Source organism: Natator depressus, chromosome 10 (genome assembly GCF_965152275.1).
Source record: "Natator depressus isolate rNatDep1 chromosome 10, rNatDep2.hap1, whole genome shotgun sequence".
NCBI classification, from domain to species: domain Eukaryota; kingdom Metazoa; phylum Chordata; order Testudines; family Cheloniidae; genus Natator; species Natator depressus.
The window spans coordinates 75,881,885-75,900,670 of record NC_134243.1 but is presented as its reverse complement, the minus strand read 5'-3'; the positions used below and the strand labels follow the sequence as shown (position 1 = coordinate 75,900,670).

General features: G+C 43.2%; 1 protein-coding gene across 1 annotated transcript in view; it reads left to right on the top strand.

The window, feature by feature from the left end:
* Positions 1 to 367: 367 nt before the first annotated feature.
* CERS3 (ceramide synthase 3) overlaps positions 368 to 18,786 on the top strand; it is a 45,365-nt gene continuing 26,946 nt past the window's right edge. Inside the window, exons 1-8 of the mRNA XM_074964821.1 lie at positions 368 to 401; positions 6,523 to 6,738; positions 8,477 to 8,594; positions 10,164 to 10,282; positions 14,782 to 14,839; positions 15,868 to 15,918; positions 16,412 to 16,504; positions 17,724 to 17,852. Of these exons, the coding sequence (XP_074820922.1) occupies positions 6,557 to 6,738; positions 8,477 to 8,594; positions 10,164 to 10,282; positions 14,782 to 14,839; positions 15,868 to 15,918; positions 16,412 to 16,504; positions 17,724 to 17,852 (750 nt within the window). The 5' untranslated portion in view covers positions 368 to 401; positions 6,523 to 6,556. The remainder of the gene's footprint in view (positions 402 to 6,522; positions 6,739 to 8,476; positions 8,595 to 10,163; positions 10,283 to 14,781; positions 14,840 to 15,867; positions 15,919 to 16,411; positions 16,505 to 17,723; positions 17,853 to 18,786) is intronic.

Genomic DNA, 18,786 nt, shown 5'->3' with positions numbered 1-18,786 from the left:
AATGTGTCTAATTTCTAAGATTCAAGAGAACTTTCCAGCTTCGCAAAGTATGTTTCTTTGGGAGATCATGCTCTGCAAGAGCCCTGAAGTCAATGGCAAAGTTCTTATTCCTGTGACTGGGAAGTAGGATTGGATTTCAGGGCAGTGGAGGTCTTTTCACAGTGGTTTAGTAGAGCATGGTGCATTCAACTGAACTTAATTCCAAACTAAACACACAATCTGCTTGGTCGGCTCTGTTTGAAACTAGAAGAAAAGAATGTTGAACGTAGCTCTTTGAGCAAGCAGGAGACTACCACTGGACATGCTTTCGAGATTCATGCAAGAGACGGCCCCAAATCAAGGCATCTTGCACTTAGCTGCAAGGGGAGCAGGTTTGGGACTACTGTCGGGGGGAAAAAACTGTGAGTTTTATGCAAACAAAAAACATTGATTGTCCTTGGAATCCATGAATCAGATTCTGATCTTCGTTCCTCTGGTGTAAATCCAGATAAACTTCACTGTAGCCAGTGCAATTACCCTAGATTTATGCCGCTGTAATTAACTTGAACAAAAGTCAGTGGGATATATCCAGGTTTACACTTGTGTGACCTGCGACCAGAATCTGGCTCTAAAAATTGCCGTTCAGTAGCACATTTATGTTAGAGCTGCAGGTTGGATGGCAGCCTGAAACAGGCTTGTCGTGAAAGCCGCTTAACCAAAACACAAGCGTAGCCAGAAAATAGCAGGCATGGGAGAGTGCACTGACTGGATCAGCTGGGCTTTGTGGCGCTGGAGCAGGGTTTGCCAGCCTCTCTGAAATGCTGGCATTTGGCAACTGCCAAGTATTTGCTCTACTATATTTAGGGTTGAAACATATCAATTTCTAACGTTTAAAGCGTATGTTTGAAATTGGTGCTCATGGAAAGTGCCAGATTTGCAGCCGTGGGGAGTGAAGTCCTCTATCTGTTTAGAGAATGCATACAGCATAAGCATTAACAGGACAAGCTTCCCAGCTACGGCTCTGGCAACGTGGCTTAAACCTGACCTGGACTGTCGGTTCAGGCTTGGGGTATGTCAACACTGCAGTCCGAGGTGGGATTGCATCTTGGGTAGGCCTGCACTAGCTTTCCCTGCACCGGCATGGCTAACAGCAGTGTAGCTGTGGCAGCATGAGCTGTAAGAGCACGCTGGGAACCCTGGGTATGTATTTGTGTTGCTAGGATTGCAGTGGAGAAATTCCCATAGCTCGCCCCATTGGAATGCTCAGGTGTAAGAGAGGCCCCAGCAAGCCTCTCCCACCATCCCCACCTGGAACACCCAGAACTGGGAAGTACAAGCGGGGGAAGAAGCAAGTGCCCCTAGCACTGCTATGGGCAACGAATGGGGCATGTCTGGATGGGACCATGGCCCTGTGCCAGCTTGTGGCTGCAGGGAAGCGAAAGGGGAACAAGTGCAATAACACCTTCCTAACAAGTGTAACGAGAAATGCTGCGTGTGCCCCACCCTGCCTCCAAAGAGTCCCAGAGGGAAAGGGCCTGGCCAAGGTGCGCTTTCCCCCCCAGCATCTCACAGCCTTCCCAGCCACTGTTTAGTCTTTACTGGGCAAAAATCACCCAAAGTGACTGGCAACAACAAAAGCAGTCAAAATACTGACTTGAAGTAGACGGAGGATCACCATTACTGGTGATGGGTGGTGAACAAGGCACAGGGTATGGACTGTGTGCTGCAACATGGGGCACACACAGAAAGAGCAGGCTAGGCAGGGTCCTGGGACCAGGCTTAAAAAATAAATTGGGCTCTAGTATTAAAACATAAGGTTATAATGGAGGTTTCCTGGGAGCAGCTGTTGTGCATCCGTGGAAGTGCTTGGGGAGAGAGAGAGTTGGTGAGCAAAGGTGGATGAGGATAACTGGGGGTAGCTGAGGTGAATTGTATGTATTCATAAGCTTGATGAAAGGAAAAATAAAGTGTCAAGGGGGCAATGGGATAGATCGCTTGATGATTACCTGTTCTGTTCATTCCCTCTGGGACACCTGGCATTGGCCACTGTCGGAAGACAGGATACTGGGCGAGATGAACCTTTGGTTTGACCCAGTTCTTATGTGGACTTAGAGGGAGGAGTTTTCAAAATTCCACTGGATTTAGGAAGATGGTGCCTGGCATAACAGAAACAAACATGGAGCAGGCAGTGGTTGCAGGCTGCTTTTATTAGGCTACCAAAAACCAATCAAATGGTAAATTTAAGGGATAAAACTACTAGACAGTCTAGTACTCCCACTCTGCTTTTCCGCCCCCCCGGCTTCCCACGAATTGGCTGTTGGCGCGGGAAGCCTGGGGGGGTGGGCGCTGAGAAGCGAGCGGCGTCTTCGCGCTCAGGCCCGCGGAGGCGAGCTGGGGCAGAGAGCGGTTCCCTTGCGCCCCCTCCCCTCCCCCCGGGTTACCTGCTGCTGCGCGGGCGGCCCTCCTCGCGCCCCCCCACCCTAGCTCACCTCCGCTCCGCCTCCCTGAGCGCGACGCTGCTGCCTGCTTCTCAGGGGGGCGGAGAAGCAGAGCGGGGCGGCGCGTTCAGGGGAGGAGGCAGAGCGGAGGTGAGCTGGGGCCGGGCGCGGGGTGGGCAGCTGCCAGTGGGGGCTCTGCACCCACCAAATTCCCCATGGGTGCTCCAGCCCCGGAGCACCCACGGAGTCGGTGCTTAAGGCACCACTTTTGGCCGGTTGTTAAATTTAGAAGCCCTTTTAGAACCGGTTGTCCTGCGAGGGACAACCGGTTCTAAAAGGGCTTCTAAATTTAACAACCAGTTCCAGCGAACTGGTGCGAACCAGCTCCAGCTCACCACTGCCTGCTGGGGGAGAAAAGAGGAATCTCAGAGGACCTCCCTCGTCTAGCATAGGAAAAGTTGCATGCATATTTGTTTGGCGTCATGAGGCGCTTCCGAGCAGAATGGGAGGGTCTGCATTTTGTTTGAATTGTGGTGCAGAAATGGAGAACTGTGCCACAGGGATATGCCCCAGAATCCCATTCATAGAGGCATTCTGCGTGCTCCCATGGATTTGGGTTTGTTGAGGAGAAGAAGCAGGGCCCGTGAATCTCCTGCTGTGTGGATCCACCAGCCTTTGCTGTGAAGCCGGGAGACAGGAGCTGTGAGGGCTACAGCAGAAGCCTTCATGCCTGTCGTAGAAACTTCAGGGGCTCTATTCTGCTCCTGCACAGCCTGGTTGGGACTGGATGAATCCTTCGCCTTCCCCGTGCTGCAGAAGCCCCCTGCATTGTACTCTGCCGCTCATGTTTGCTATCCGTACGTGTGTACAATTTAAACTTAAGAGCCTGATCCTAAGCCCAATGAAGTGAATGGAAAGATTTCCATTCACATCAGTGGGTTGTGGCTCAGACCCTAAGGCCCTAATTCAGCAAAGCACTTAAGCATGTGCTTAAATGCTTCGCTGAAAAGGAATGAATTGCTGCATCTGGGCCTAAAACAGGAAAGGTATTAAATGCTACAGTAGCACTAGAACTGGCACACAGTACTGGCAGGATGCGATTTTAAAATCCCAAGAATCCAGTAGAAAGATATACTCTGTCCTCAGTCTGTAGGGTGTATAAAACCCATGCTGCATCAGACCATCGGGGGAGCTTTGCTGCTCTTTCCACTGTTACATCAGACTGGTCTCTTTTTATTGCGCATCGTAAACTGTTACAGCTTTTGACAGTTTGCAATTTAGTCTGCTTGACAAAACAAAACAAACAAAAAAAACCCATTCGGGAAAATGACTGTATAATGGAGTCTCTCATCCTAGTCTTTAAGCCTCTACGTCTGAACTAAAATATCAGGTTTTAAACCTCTGCTTCATTCTCATGGCGCCTGCTAGCTGTAGTTAAGAGCCTGTTAACAGTCCCGTTATAAATCCCTACTTCTAGGAGTTTATAATTCAGCAATAAAAATTTGCTGTAGGCCAAAATTCAGCATACAAGTTCTCTGCCCTGGAACAACCGTGATTACCCCTCCCCTCCTTTAATTGATACATATAAATATATACCAACACAATCCAGGCAGTAGATTTTTATAATCCCCTTTTGGTATTTAAAAATATTAAATGGGTGAGTTATTAATGTTTCAATACTGACTACTGTGTATGGCCAGTAACTTTATGAAAAGTATCTGAATTACCACAGCTCCAGATGACACAGTCCTGTGACACACAAGTTGTTTCACAGGTCTGCTGGCAGGCTCTAGAACAGTGGTTCCCAAACTTTAACAACCTGTGAACCCCTTTCACTAAAATGTCAAGTCTTGTGAACCCCGTCCTAAAAATGAATATTTCCAGAGATTTTCTCCTTTACCTGAGTATAAATTGTAAAAGCAGTGATCTTGGAAATATCAAATTTGTTTTTATGACATACTTATTACACACTATTTATTATTAATTATTATTTATCATGACAGTATTTTTATTACATTATGAAAACAGCAACACTCTTCAAGATCTCACTTTCATAGCTGATATCACTTTGAATAAGCCTGTTACATGACAAGGCTCCTAGGTTTCATCAAGGAGTATCAGATGTGAAACAGCATGCAGGGATTTAAGAACCCAACTCAGAGTTCTTTCTACACAAGCTCAGGTCTTGAGCAGTCCAGGCAAACACCACACATTACAACAAAGCTTAAACTTGTTCTTCATAATAATTTTAAAAACAATGCTAGCTGCCTATTTAATTTTAAAAAAGCAAAAAATATCCACCTCCCTTTCCATTTCTTACAAGGAGTCTTGAAGTTTAAATCTCCCCAGTGTGATAGATATGCTTGCTTTGATCTGCTTAGCACTTGGAAATCCAGGGGCTCTGGGCTGCTGGCCCCGTGCTGCCCGGGGTCCCTAGGGACAGCTCTGTCCAACATTCAGGAATTTTTTTCCTGAGAACCCCCTGTAACATTTCACGAACCCCAGTTTGGGAACCACTGCTCTAGAAGAGATCGCTCTCTTTTAAGAAAGCATCTAAAAATGGATGCACAATAAATTGACTTTTTGCAGTTGAGTAAAAATGCATCTCAGAAATGGACTAAGGTCTGAATCTGGAAAGTTTGCGTGGATGTACTAGGCTGCGTGTCAAAGCCAGTGCAGGTAGAAGCTGTATGTGAATGCAAATTTAAGAGCTAGGTGGTATCCTCTGCACTGAACCATCCTTTACTCACAGTTTTACAGAGTAAAAATGGGTTGGGTATGAAGGGAGAATGGGCATGTCTGAGGAGACATGAGTTCATACATGCAATCTTCAGCATGCAAATAATGGCATAAACTCTTAGCATTCAATCCTGCAAAAAACTGACGACTGCGAACCATCCCAATGGGGAGGAAGTACCACACTTTAGAGTTGGTCGAAATTTTCCCAACAGAGCACTTTCCCATCTGAAAATGCTGATTCAATTAAATTAAATTGATACATTTGCTGCATTGTGTCGATTCTGGTGAAATTTTGTGTAGAAACGATGTGTTTTGACCTTATTCAAACATTTTGTTTTGACTTTTTTAGTTCAAAACCACTTTTATTTTTATTTTATGATATTATTCATAATATCAGGGAAAACACCCTGTATTTTATCAAAACAAAACGTTTCAATTAACCCAAAGCAAAATTTTCACAAACTTTTAATTTAGTGGGAAATTCTGATGGGGGGGGGCAGTCATTTCCTTCCCATTTGGAACTAAGGCAAATTACCACATTGCAGAATTTCCCACAAAACAAAATAGCCGGTTTCTGCACAGCTCTATTTTATGGGGCTGCTCTCTGTAAATATGGTGTTCGGCACTATGGACAGCTGTGTTTGCAGAATCAGGACCCAGGAGTCTTTTGCAACCAGCCTACTAAGCAGGAGTGACTTGACAACCAAACATTAGCATCCTCATCAATACAGAATTGGGTTCCCTTCTGCTTTTTTATCTTGCACTTAATTTAGACAAACAGTACTCTACACAAGTGTTGTGCAAGCCTATCTTGCGTATTTATACACTAGACTATAAATGTGGGTTCGGTAGATCTGATTGATTATTAACTAAGCTATTGTGAATTGAAATGAGCCAGCACAGAGAAACAATTGCAGTCAGCAAGGTCTCTTCCCAAAGGGACAACACTTACTAATAATTCAAAATAAGATAACATAAGTGAAAAAGGAAACAGAAAATGCCCCAGCCTAAGGCATCATTCTAGTTCTGTAATCCTGAAAATGGAGCCCAGCTTCCCCAAATGCTTTCTGCTATCTCTGTTTTCCAAACATCTGAGCATCTGTGCAGGAGGAGAGAGATGCTAGACAGAAGTTAACCCCTCGCTTACCTTAAACAAGAAATTGCTCCTGCAGCTGTTTCATGTAGACAACCAGTCAGATTCTCAGTTGGTATAAGTCAGTATAGAGCTATTGAAGACACGGACACCAATTTACACCTTAATTTTCCATTTGCCATTTTTTTTATTAATCCTAACCACATACTCTGAACAATAATTCTCAATATATTATTTGCTATTGATATACATGTGGTTTCTCTTCAATGTCAGGACAAATTTGAAATTCTTCTTCTACCTGCTTAGCATGGCATATGTATTAAAGACACTCAACAGATGGTTCTGGTGGGAGAACTTGTGGATACCTGCCAATTGCACATGGGCAGATCTTGAAGACCATGATGGCATTGTCTTTCCAAAGCCATATCAATTATATGCCACAATACCATATGCTTTTGTGATGCTGATGGTCCGATTCTTGATAGAAAGGTAAGAAACTTTTATGTAATTTTACTTTGTTTCCTCCCCTTAGCTCCAAGCATATTAGCAAACTAAAATGTGTTTAGTTCTGTATGTGAATTCTTTCAGAAAGAAGGGTTTAGCCAATGGTGACATTAGAAAGGTATAATACAGGTAACATAGCAGGTGATAAAGGTAGCAGAAGTTTATAGGAATTTTGCCATTATTAAGGTCATGTGACTCTCCACCACCTGCAGTTTCACAGTTTGAATCCTGAAGCTCAGTTTACAAAAGTGGAAAGTAATTGCTCCTGAAGGTATTTTTAAAGGCTGGAGTTTGAGAAGAGACCATAATATCCTCCCCCCCAGATGAAACCAACCCATAAAATATTCTGGTGCCCTTTACTTACCTCACACTGGTCCAATTCCTCCTTCCTCTCCCTGAGCCTTCGGATCAGGTGTGTAGGCTTGAGATATCCCATGTGTGCAAAATGTAGCAAACCTTCATGTTCTGGTGGGGTCGCAAAGTTCTGCGTGAGCATTTCATGCAGTTATAGCAAAGGTGACTTTGTTTTTTAAATCTGGCACTGAACTTTGAACTGGTGCTGCAGTTGTGATCTTACAGGACAGATTACGGTTGGCCGTGAGGTTGAGGCATGAGCATATGAAGCTTTGCAGTCCCTCCCCCTCCCCCCTTTTTTTTTTTACTTTATTCTTTTTGTTTAAAAAAATGCTATCAGTATGGTTTTTATAACTATTTCAGGGTAGAATGGGGCTATTTGGAAAGTCGTAAATTGGACAAACTTAAGACAAAACCAGATAAAATCACTTGTGTTCAAGATCAAAAATCATTTGAATAATACGTTTATAACAATTCAGAGTCTTATTCTCCCAAGCAAATGCTTGCCCAGTTGTGCCTTGCTTCATTGCCATTTTGAAACTGCTCATCTGCTCAATTAGCCATCCAGCTGGCCAGCAGTGTATCTGCTTTTGAACATGGAAGGCGCTGACCACTGTTCTGGTAATAAGAACTCACTTTAAGCAGGACACCAGCAGGGGTGAGAGGGCTTATTCCAAAGAGACCTACCTAACTCGGTCAGCCATGCCGGCAGCACGTTCTGCAGCTGTGGGAGGTGGAGCAGAAAACAGCTGTTTCTGCCCTCCATTGCTGTGGGAGATGCTGTGCCATTTGTCAGTCAAACCAGACACCTCACAGAGAACGTCAGTTCGCTGATGGTGACCCTCCTAATAAGCAAGGTGCCTTATTGATGGGAAGGTGCTGAGACAGCCTTGGAAAGGAATAGCTTCCCGTCCTCCCTCTGACCTGGGTAAGCAGTACTCCCCAACCGCTCGCCCTCCTCCTCAGACTTGTGTGAAGAGAGCTCCCCTTTCTATTTAGGCTGCCTTGCCTATTGCATAACATCCCCCCTCTAGCAGCCCAGCCTGCCTCTGAAAAATGTAGGGGTGGAAGAGCAAAGAACTTTTCTTTGCAATGTACAGCATTTCAGGACCATATTTATTAAAAAACCATCCATCGAGCAGTTGTGCAAGCGGTAAGATGCTGTTTTCTGCTGAACCAGGCTTCTGCTGGTATGGATACCATTGTTTTTTCTTAAGGTGGCTCTGATGAAGATGCTCATGAATGTTCTACATCTCCTATGACAGATGAACCAGGTTTCAGATTTAATTCCTTAGCATCCTCGAGGGCCAGCTGAATGCCATTAACCATTGTGCATTTTGAGAGATCTTTTCTGTTGTGTCTTTTTCAGATATATTGCCATACCTCTAGCAAAAGCTTTAGGTATAAAGAATGTAACACGAGTGAAGCCGCAGCCAAATGCTATTTTAGAGAATTATTTCCGAAAATGCACAAAACATCCATCCCAAGTAAGGATTCTAATTCTTTTAAGGTGCTTTGGGGGATGGAAAATCCCAACTCTTAATGTTTCAATCAGCTATCCACAGTGACATCATGCATTCAAGGGATGGATTCCAGCTGATCGGCTCATGATGTAATTCACTTGGATTTGTTTTACTACCCTGCTGGCAGGGTATACAGCATCCAAAATATAAAATAAAATGTAATGGTGTAATTTCTTGGCATGTTGTTCTAGGTCAGATTGTTAATGTTACTTCTGGTGAAGATCAATAATCCATCTCTAACTCCACTTGGAGAAAGCAGCAATGGACAGCTGTCGGTTAAAAACAATATTATGCTATACTTTTAAAGGAATAAAATTGAAACAATAGGCTGGAAGCCATCTGATTGACTCTTCTGTGTTTAGTCATAGGCTGCATGTGGGATAAAAATACCTCTGATCATGTGTGGTTGGTTTTGAAACCAAAACAAGAGCAATTAAAATAAGACTCCAGCATTTTGCAAATGCAGAAAATGAATCGGTCTGTTTGTGGGAGGGACGTACCGCAGCATGGACATTGTCTGAAAACACTCACCTTCTTAACATGGCCAGTGGATATATACTTCCCATACCTAAGAGAAAGGAGTAAGGGCTAGAACCACAGACTGAACTGGATCTTCAAGGTTCTGTTCCTGGCTCTACCACTGGCTTACATTCTCTTTAGCCTGGTATGGCCAAAGAGGGGCATGCTAATGGCATCAGAACTAAATTGCACATGCAAACGCCTCTACCTTGGGCAAGTAGCTAGACTTCTTCTCTTCTTCACTTCCCCATCTATAAAACAAAGGTGATAATTACCCATCTACCAGTATAGGAATGTCGTGAGGATTAATCTTTGAAGATAAGTGCCAAGTTTTAATTATTTTATCTCCATGCAACAGATGAGGAAACTGAGGCAGAGAGAGAGTGTCATACAGCAACTTTTTGCAGCTGGGAATAGAATCCAGATCTCCTTTGACTCCCAGGCCTGTGACTAAACCACAAGACCGTCCTCCCTCACTTTATACAATATAATAACCAGTTGTCATTGGCTAAAGCCACTTTGTGGCTTCCAGAGTGTCAATGAGTAAGTTACATGGCATTGTACCAAATCCTCCCCGCTCAAATCTCTCATTCATAGCAGTAAATGCTGCAGTGATGAAAAACAAATGTTAACTTCCTGAATCCTCTGAGGCAAACAGAAAGACAATTGTTCTTCTTCTTCTAGGCCTGTAAATCTCACATCTGCTTCATTTACATGCATGAGACCTAAGGAGCTTGCATCATAAAACTGCACAATATGTCCATGGCGAGGGGCGAATCAGTGTCCTTTTTACAGAGAATAGCTGACAGATAACATGTCAATGATGAATGTTCAGGAATTAGATCCAAAAGCTATCAGGCAAACTGTAAATAGATCACGTTAATGGTTTGTGTTTTAAAAAATTGACTGACCTGCCTATTTCAGGACATTGTTCTTTAAAATACAAAGTCGGTGGAGCTGATACCTGATGTAAATGTTACTTTTTGCCACTGACACGCTTCTTTCCTTTTGCAGTCTGAGATGCAAGGCCTGGCCAAAAAGTGTAACTGGACAGTTCATTTGGTGGAAAAGTGGTTTAGGAGACGGCGAAATCTTGAGCTCCCAACGATGCTTCGGAAATTCCAGGAAGCTTGGTAGGAAGAGAAAACTACCTGTTTTGATTATTGTGGGCCTGCATATTTCAAAAGTGGCTACTAATTTTGGGTGCCCAACTTGAGTTCCCCTTAAGTGTGCTCACTTACTGTAACTGCGTAGAGCTTTTTGGCCTCAAAGGTATGACAAGCAGAGCCCCTCTAATCACAAGTCACTTTTGACAATGTAGCTTTTGGAATCCCTTTAACATTCCCATTTTACGGATGGCATAGGAAAGTGAAGGGACTTAGCCAAGGCCCCCCTGCAGGAAATTGGTAGAGCAGATAAAATCACCATGGTCCTTTTCATTTGCCTGGTGCCAGGGATTCGCTATCCCATATTGTTTGGAATAGCCCAATTATTTTTGCTGTCATGGCAGTTAATGAAAGAACCATCATAAGGATTAACATTATAATGAGTGCTATGTAAAGTCCAAATCCTGCCTCCCATGTTCCACTAAGTGGAGTGGGTTTCCAGGCAAGATTTAGGGAGACTTTTGAATCTTAAAAATAATGATATGGTAGAATATTGCATCTTTGTTACATTTCAGTAGTGATTTATTTTTGTAAAAAAATTCCCAATTCTGTAGGTCCTATGTTTCACAGTGGATGGGATGAAAACTTGTATGGTTGTGACAACACTAAATTCTGGACTCCTCTCACTTAGATAAATCTTATCGATGTGCTATTTAATATGTATATGCATGTGTTTTCACATGCATTCAGTGCCATTTAATATCAGTTCACTTAATAGATAATATTTTTATTATTGAATCTTTACTGAAATGTTTAGCAAATAGTATGTACCAGAACATGAAAAAATAATAATTAAAAAAAAATGAAGTTTTCTCTTTCTTATCAGGGTTTCTTTAGGTTTGCAAGCAAATGGGTGTCCTCTGTTCATCTGTCTCCAGTTTGATGGGCCGATATTTTACTTCAGCAGTTACTCTTCTTTCTTGAAGCAGCTTAGAATTTGTCCTGGCATCTCACTGAAGTCTTCTCTTTTATTCTTCATTGTGCTTGATATTTTTTCATAAGATGCAGCTACAGCACTTGCTGTCAATGGAATCTTGCAGAGAATAGGAACAAACTTTTGTTTGCAAAAAGTGTGGGCTGAAAGAGAAAGGCTTGTTAGTCCTTATTCGAATATGTATTTGTGCTGCTATCTTGAAAGCCGTTTTGGGGTCCTATCAGGGAGCAGAAACAGCAGCATGTGACTTAAGTGACCAGTGACACAGCATGAATACTGGTTACTCATGGAGAACAGCTTGTGAACATAAACTGAAATATGTTCACATAAATCAGACATTAATAAATCATTTTGAATGACAAAAATGTTCATCAACAACAAAACCTGTGTGCACATAATGCCAAGACAGACAAAGTATTTAAGAGAGATTTTCAAGAGCAGCTAAGGTCTTGTTTACACTTTTACTGCCTTAACTACACTAGCATAATTAAAGTGACCAAAACTCCTAGTGTGGATGCACATATACTAGTGTAAAGTGCTCACAGCAGTATAGTTTCTACTGGTTTGGGGGAACCAAAATAATCTGTGCCTTTATTGGGCACCTTTATGTCTATATAACTGCATCCATATCAGGGCTTTTACTGAAATAACAATTTTGGCAAAATGAATAATTATGCTGGCAAAACTTTACTAGTATAGATAAGTCTAAGTGATAGAGGAGTATAAATCCCATTGTCTTTCATTAGAACCTCTGAGTGAGTTTTGCTTTGGGTTCTGGGATATGTTCAAATTACAAATTCACAGCAAAACACAGTTGAGTGTAATCTGAGGCCCCAGTCCTGCAAAGACTTACACATGGGCTTTCCCGCGGAAGTCAATGGGACTGCTCACATGCATAAATCTTTGCAGGATTAGAGTCTAAGAGCTCAATCCCGCAAGATGCTGAATGCTCTGGCCCTGATCCAGGAAAGCATTTAAACACATGCTTAACTTTAAGCACAGGAATAGGCCCGTTGAATTCAACAGGACTATTCACATACTTAAAGTTAAGCACTTGCTTCACAGAATTCGGCATCAGCACCTTACATCATCAGGCCTGCAATGGGCTGAAAACTGGGGTGTGGGGGGGAACTGCATGAACCCCTGAAAACAGCATATGCTGGCTAAGACGTTGATCCGCTCATTGGCTCCACCTGTGACACTGGCTTTGAGTCAGGGCAGTGCAAGACAAGGTGTGGTTGCCTTTGTTCATACATGCTCTCCTAGGTTACAGCTCTCTCATCTTGTCTCAGGTGCTAATTTACATGAATATAAAGTCATCTTCTCTGTATCAGTCTATGGATTAGTTCTAGTGTAGGCAGCTTCCTTATCAGGGCTCTATCTTGTCTCATCTTCTGCAGCATGTCAAATCTGCTTGGTCGTTCTGCAGCTCTGTTTCTTAACAGGATTATGAAACACTGTTAATTAAGAAAACGTTCTCACCAGATTTGGATCTCATGTCTGTCTCTACTCCCACTCTTGACACGTGAAATCAAGCAACATTTTCATGTTGGTTGGAGCCCTCCTTGGCCAGCAATAGTTGCTTTGGGATAAGCTGGGGTTTGAGTCAGACCAATCCCTGCAGAAAAGGAAATTAGCGTAATGTATTGCATTTCCATCATCTTAAGAAATAGGCATGGAATGCCCCCCTCTCCCCCCACCCAATCCTTCGCCCTTCCCAAATTCAGGACCATTACCTCCTACTCAGACTCCTGAGCTATTACTACAGTGCTGGGCTGGCTAGAATTTACAACATCTCTTTACGAGATCTGTAAGGAACAATATGGTTTCAGTTCACTTGTAAGCTTTGTTTGGAGATTTCAGTTCATGTTTTGCCTGGTTTGGATAAAAGCTGTTTAACAAACACCAAGTGCCACATGGCTGCCGCCCAAACCCAAATATCAGGCTCAGCGAAATGCTAGCTACCCTGGCCCAAGGGTCAACCAAGATCAGGCAATGAGATATAAACTTGCTCAGTCTGCTACAGCTCTGCTGTTTTCTACCTTTTCTGTTATGAGACCAATGGAAGGTTGTTTGATTCCGAACTAAAACAAGTTGGTAAGTGGTGCCCTCAGTGCCCCGTAGATTTTTAGTAGTAGTTAATGGTGCTCACCACCTTGCAAAAGGTGGTTCTTGGGCCCTTAGGAGAAATAGGATTGTGAAGGTGTTATAGTGCAGGCCACCCCAGAAATGGTGCCATGGCTGACCTTTACTTGATTTCCCCTCACCTGGGATATAAAGAAGTCTAGTCAGACCTTCAGGTACTAAAGACTGCCCTCTTTGGAGGGTCTCATTTATTAACAGAAAAGGCCAACACAAAGTGTAAGTAAAACCTTTATCCCCAGTGTTTTAGCTGGGAGACAGAGTCAGTCTTACTTTTTGTCCCACATGAGTCCATTGCTTGCCTCTGTCCAGGTCCTTTACCAGCAGGGTTCTCTTGACTCGGGTTCCTTTCCTGAAGTCTGGTCTCTTGCCACTACCTGAGAAGAATCTTTCCCCAGAGCCAGAGGTCTATGGAGACCTGCCAACCATTGCTTTTCTCAGGGACAGCCTGTGGTTTCTGACAGGTTGGCCTTCCTGCCACTGTTTAGAGGTCCCTTTACTGGGACCAGGCCTTTCTGGTGGCCTGCTAATTGTAGCTCTCCCTTAACGATCTCCTCTCTCTGGGAGCGTACCTTGTAGGTTCTTTCCCCAGTGAGCTCCCCTGACTGGCTTCCTGTCCCTGGGAACAAACATTTCCTCTGTGGGAGACTTCTCTCTAGGAGCACCTTCTCCATGAGAGTACCTACCATTACTAACCCGAAATAACCTTTATACTAGGTCCAGATGTTCGTTTACTAACTAACCTTTAAGTAGCTACCCGGGGCAGTCAGTTACCCCTTAGTTGGGTCTTCAGAAGGCAGCTCCCGGAAGACTGGGCCCTGATTCCCCTTAAAGGGGCCAGTTGCCCCATGACAGGAAAAAGTTCTTATTCAAATGTGACTATCTGACAGTAATAGAGAGAGACTATGCAATGGGAAGTGTCGGGCAAACTTAACATAAGATGGTGCTACCAGCCTCACCTATAACATACATACATATATGTCACTTGAATTCGAATTGCCATTTGCTATGGATGTTCATTGTATCAATATTTTTCCAGTGTGAAAGACATTATGTAAAGGCCGTCAGAAGAGAGGGGTTACTTTAGACAATCATGACAGAGAAATGTGCACATTCCTTAGCCATAATGTGGTTATGTAAATCCCTACACCTGGTTAATAATAACTCTTAGCCAATCCAAAAGAGAAATAATTGCATCATGGTGATTGAGAGATAATCATATGGTGATTGGTGGACACAGCCAGGGAGAGGATAAAGCTGTACATTGTATGTCTCAGTAATTGTGCAGTCTCCTGCCACGCTGACTGGCTGCCACAATTGCGTTTCTGCATAATGTCTATGAAGGAGCAATAGCGGTTCTGATTTTCCTTTTTTTGTTTTTGTTTTGCAGCTGGCGATTTTCATTTTATCTCACATCATCCATTGCTGGATTTATATTTCTATATGATGTAAGTTAATTTGGGGGAGGTTTTCAATTTTTATCACACTTTTAACAAAATAAGGGCATATTCCCAAGACCTTTGCAGTCAGTGGAAGATTTCCAATTGACTTCAGTGGGCTTTGGATTCAAACCATAATGCTGTTTTATAAAGTATTATAATCTAAATTACAGCCTACTCTTTTCACCCAGATTTTATTTACATTTAAACTTACTATTTTTCTTTCTCAATAAAATGTAATTTTACATCTAACCAGCATTTTAAGGAAGAATTGCAGAAATCATTATTGTCAGGCAGTGTTGTGTTATTTAATAGATGGGTGGGTGATGGTTTTACAAGGTGCCTCACGGATTTCATGTAACGTGGCCATATTTTCAAAATCAAATACCAGGAGACTTTTGTTGTAAATTTTTTTAGAGTCACATTCAGACAAAAAACAAAAGGACACTTTTTTTTTTTTAAACGTTCACTAGGGTTGCTATTGTCAATACCCAACATCAATATGTGTGTTCTTGTTGGAGTAGAGGATTTTTCCCTGTAAGCTAATGTTCTGAATGAGTTTATCATAAAACACTAAACAGATGTCATTAACATTCATTTTGAGCAAAAGAACAGCTTTGATGGTTTAGGTGCTCATTTGGCATTTTTCTTCACTCCAAGCACTGTTCATCTTGCTGAGTGCTTGTTCTGCTGGAAAGTTTGTGCCTGATAAAGACCATACAAATTCTAATAGCTGTAGCAATGCTGTTGAACAAACTGTACTTATCATTCAAGACATGGGATTTCTTTTATAAAATGGAAAAGCGAAACATTTCAGGTGCCCCCAAAATCTCCCAAGACATTTGGGGCGTCATATGAAGAACGGAGACTGGCCTATTAAAACTGGGACACGTGATTGCTTTAGGGTACAGTTGATAGAGAAAATGTAGTATGAGAATATAATTGATAATCCTACTTCATCCTCGAGTCACTTTTTAAATGCTTCTGAGCTAAGATTGACTGACTGCTCATTCTTTGCATGGTTCTGTCTTCCCCAGAAACCTTGGTTTTATGATATATGGCAAGTGTGGGTTGGCTATCCATTTCAGGTGAGCTCTTCAGAATTGTTGCATTGATCAACACGGTATTTTTGTGGTTTTCCCCAGTGGAGGAAATAGCCCTTTCACAGTTTAGATAGATGCATAGGCTTTTAATAGAAATAAACTACTTCAGTTTCAGTTATCAGATATGTGAATATGTTAAAATTTTAATTTGTAAATAATAATGATGGACTTGATTTATTTTCACTGGTTTGCAAATAAATGCAGGTGCACTCTGCATATAGAGCAGGTCACTGACAGAGAAGGCATACTAGAATCTGGAGGAGCTGAAGAAACTGGGAGTTTTGCCTGAATAAAGCCTGAAAGATTTGGCTCTCAGAATGTTTTGCTCCTTAATAAACCTCAGAACATTATTTCAGTTTTCAAACTCAGATTAAGTAGAAGAGCAAAAGAAGGGTAAATAAGTCCATGGTATTTTGTACTCATTTGTTGCAATGCATTGAAATGACTAGTGAAAAAATGAATATTTTCTTCTTTACAGTCCTTGCTATCATCCCAGTATTGGTACTACATGGCCGAGATTAGTTTCTATTGGTCTCTGTTGTTTACCCTTGGTACTGACATCAAAAGGAAGGCAAGTATTTACAATTATTTGCAAGCAAAGTCTTTGATTCTCTTATGAGTGTTACTCTTCTGTTAAGAAGACACGGTGGCAGGTTCTGAAATAATCAGTACTTGAACCTTCAAGTCAGTAGCTATTTGATGAATATGATATGGCCAGGATGACCCCAGCCATCCCTTGCCCCCTCAACAACAAGTGGTGGGGGAAGGGGTGAGTGATATCTTACCCCAAAGCAATCGGTCTGTGTAGCCAGGAGTAAACCTCACCTCCGTAATATTTTCTGTGTGTGGGTATGAGGCAGGGAGAAGGGCCAGGAGTATCTGACCCCTGTAATAATTGTGGGTGTACTAAGAGGTATCCCTTGCCCCTGCAATAAACCAACATCACAGTTCTATCAAATCCAACAAATGGGGAGGTTGGGACTAAAAGCTTGATCCTTCCACTCCCAAACCACAGGCTTTTACCACCTGAGCTGAAGGAGAATTCCCATACCTGGTAACAGTAGCAGGTCCTATAGCCTCTCCATGGGGTCAGCCACTAGAGCAGGGTTTCTCAACCCATGGGTCGGGACCCAAAATTGGGTTGCCAGAAAGTTTCAAAGAGTCACACAGCAGCTCCTGTCCCGCAGGGAGGCGAGCCCAGCCAGCCCCGCTCCAGACACTGCAGCCTCTGGGGTCCCAACACCAATCAGGTTTAGCCCAGCCGTCATGACAACGGGAGTCCAGGTAGACCAAATCTGAGTGAGTGGCACTGTAACCCCATGAGCCAGGTCATAACTCCACTCACGCAAATTTGGTCCAGTCAGGACAGCAGGGCCAAACCTGAGTGATGCTGCAACTCCAGGGGTTGCGATGCCCAGATAGGAGAGCCAAGCCCAGCCAGCCCCACAGCACAGGAGCTGCAGGAGATGCCACTGTGGGGTGACTGTGAGGCAGGACCCAACCCCTCCAGTGGGCAGGATCTGACTAAACCCACTGGGCCTCCACCCCAGGCTTATAAACATTTACAAATGGGTCCTGAGCCCAAAAAGGCTGAGAACTACTGACGAGAGGACAGCATCACTCTAGAGCTTGTGCATACAAAGCCGGTGCATTGCACGCCCTCTCTGCTTCCGTTGCAACCTCCAGTTTGATATCCCACCAGTGCCTGCTGTGTCACTACATTTGTTAAATGTCCATTTTAAAAAGTAATATTGTTTTCTTTAAATTTTTGGGTTATATTTTATTCGTAGGACTTTATGGCCCATGTCGTTCACCATTTGGCAGCCATTGTTTTGATGGCCTGTTCTTGGTGCAGCAATTACGTTCGTATTGGGACCTTAGTGATGATTGTACATGACACTGCAGACTTCTGGCTTGAGGTAAATCTCACATTCAATTTTTAATCGCTCAGGTTTTGTTCAGTGGCAGGTTTTTTCCCCTCTTTCCCCCTTCCGTCCCCATTAAGAAATGTTTTTATAGATTTGTAAGGCCAAGGGGACCATTTGATCAAGTCTGACCTCTTGTCATTGAATAACTTTGGGCAGTTGAAAACAGACAGGAAGAGAAGTCCTGTAGTGTGAAATTAGGGCTAGAATTTCAGCTGTGCACCTTGATTGATCTTCTTTTGCAGTTAAAATTAGACAAAATTGGCCAACCTATGGGCAGTTTGTAGCGATGGGCAAATCTTAAGAGGTTTGGTCTGGATTAGCATCTGAAACGTTATCCAGACTCGCTTAACTTCTTATATGTGGCCTGATCCTTAACAGTCTCTGAGTGTGGCACTCCTGTTGAGTTCCACAAGATGAAACTTGCCCCTCTGCAGCAGGGCCAGCACAAAGTGGTGCTTACGTCAGTGGAGTTACTCTAGATTTACACCAGTGTTACTGAGAGCAGAGAATGGCCCATGAACCTTTGTCCACACTTGGAAACAGCCCAGATTCGGTCAGTTGGGGCCAGTAATTGGGGTAGCTGCACTGGTGATGACCCTCTAAGTGTAGACAAAGGTGTGCTGCGGCTTTAGGAATGAGACGATTCTCAGTTAACTCAATCGGTAAAAACCTCATTGTGACAGACGCAGGCTTGGCCAATACCCTGGGGACTGAACCAGGGACTTCCAGAGCTAAAAGCATGAGCCTCTAGAGTTTGAATTAAAGAGCCAAGCTGGAACAGACTCATATCCTCTGTGGATCAAGCACTGAGGGAGACAAACCAACATGCCCTTATCTACATGTAAGGGGTCAGCTCTGGTGCAGCTATGCTGATTGCTTGCCACTGATGGCTGAATCAGAGCTATTCCAGAGTGTGTAGCAGGGC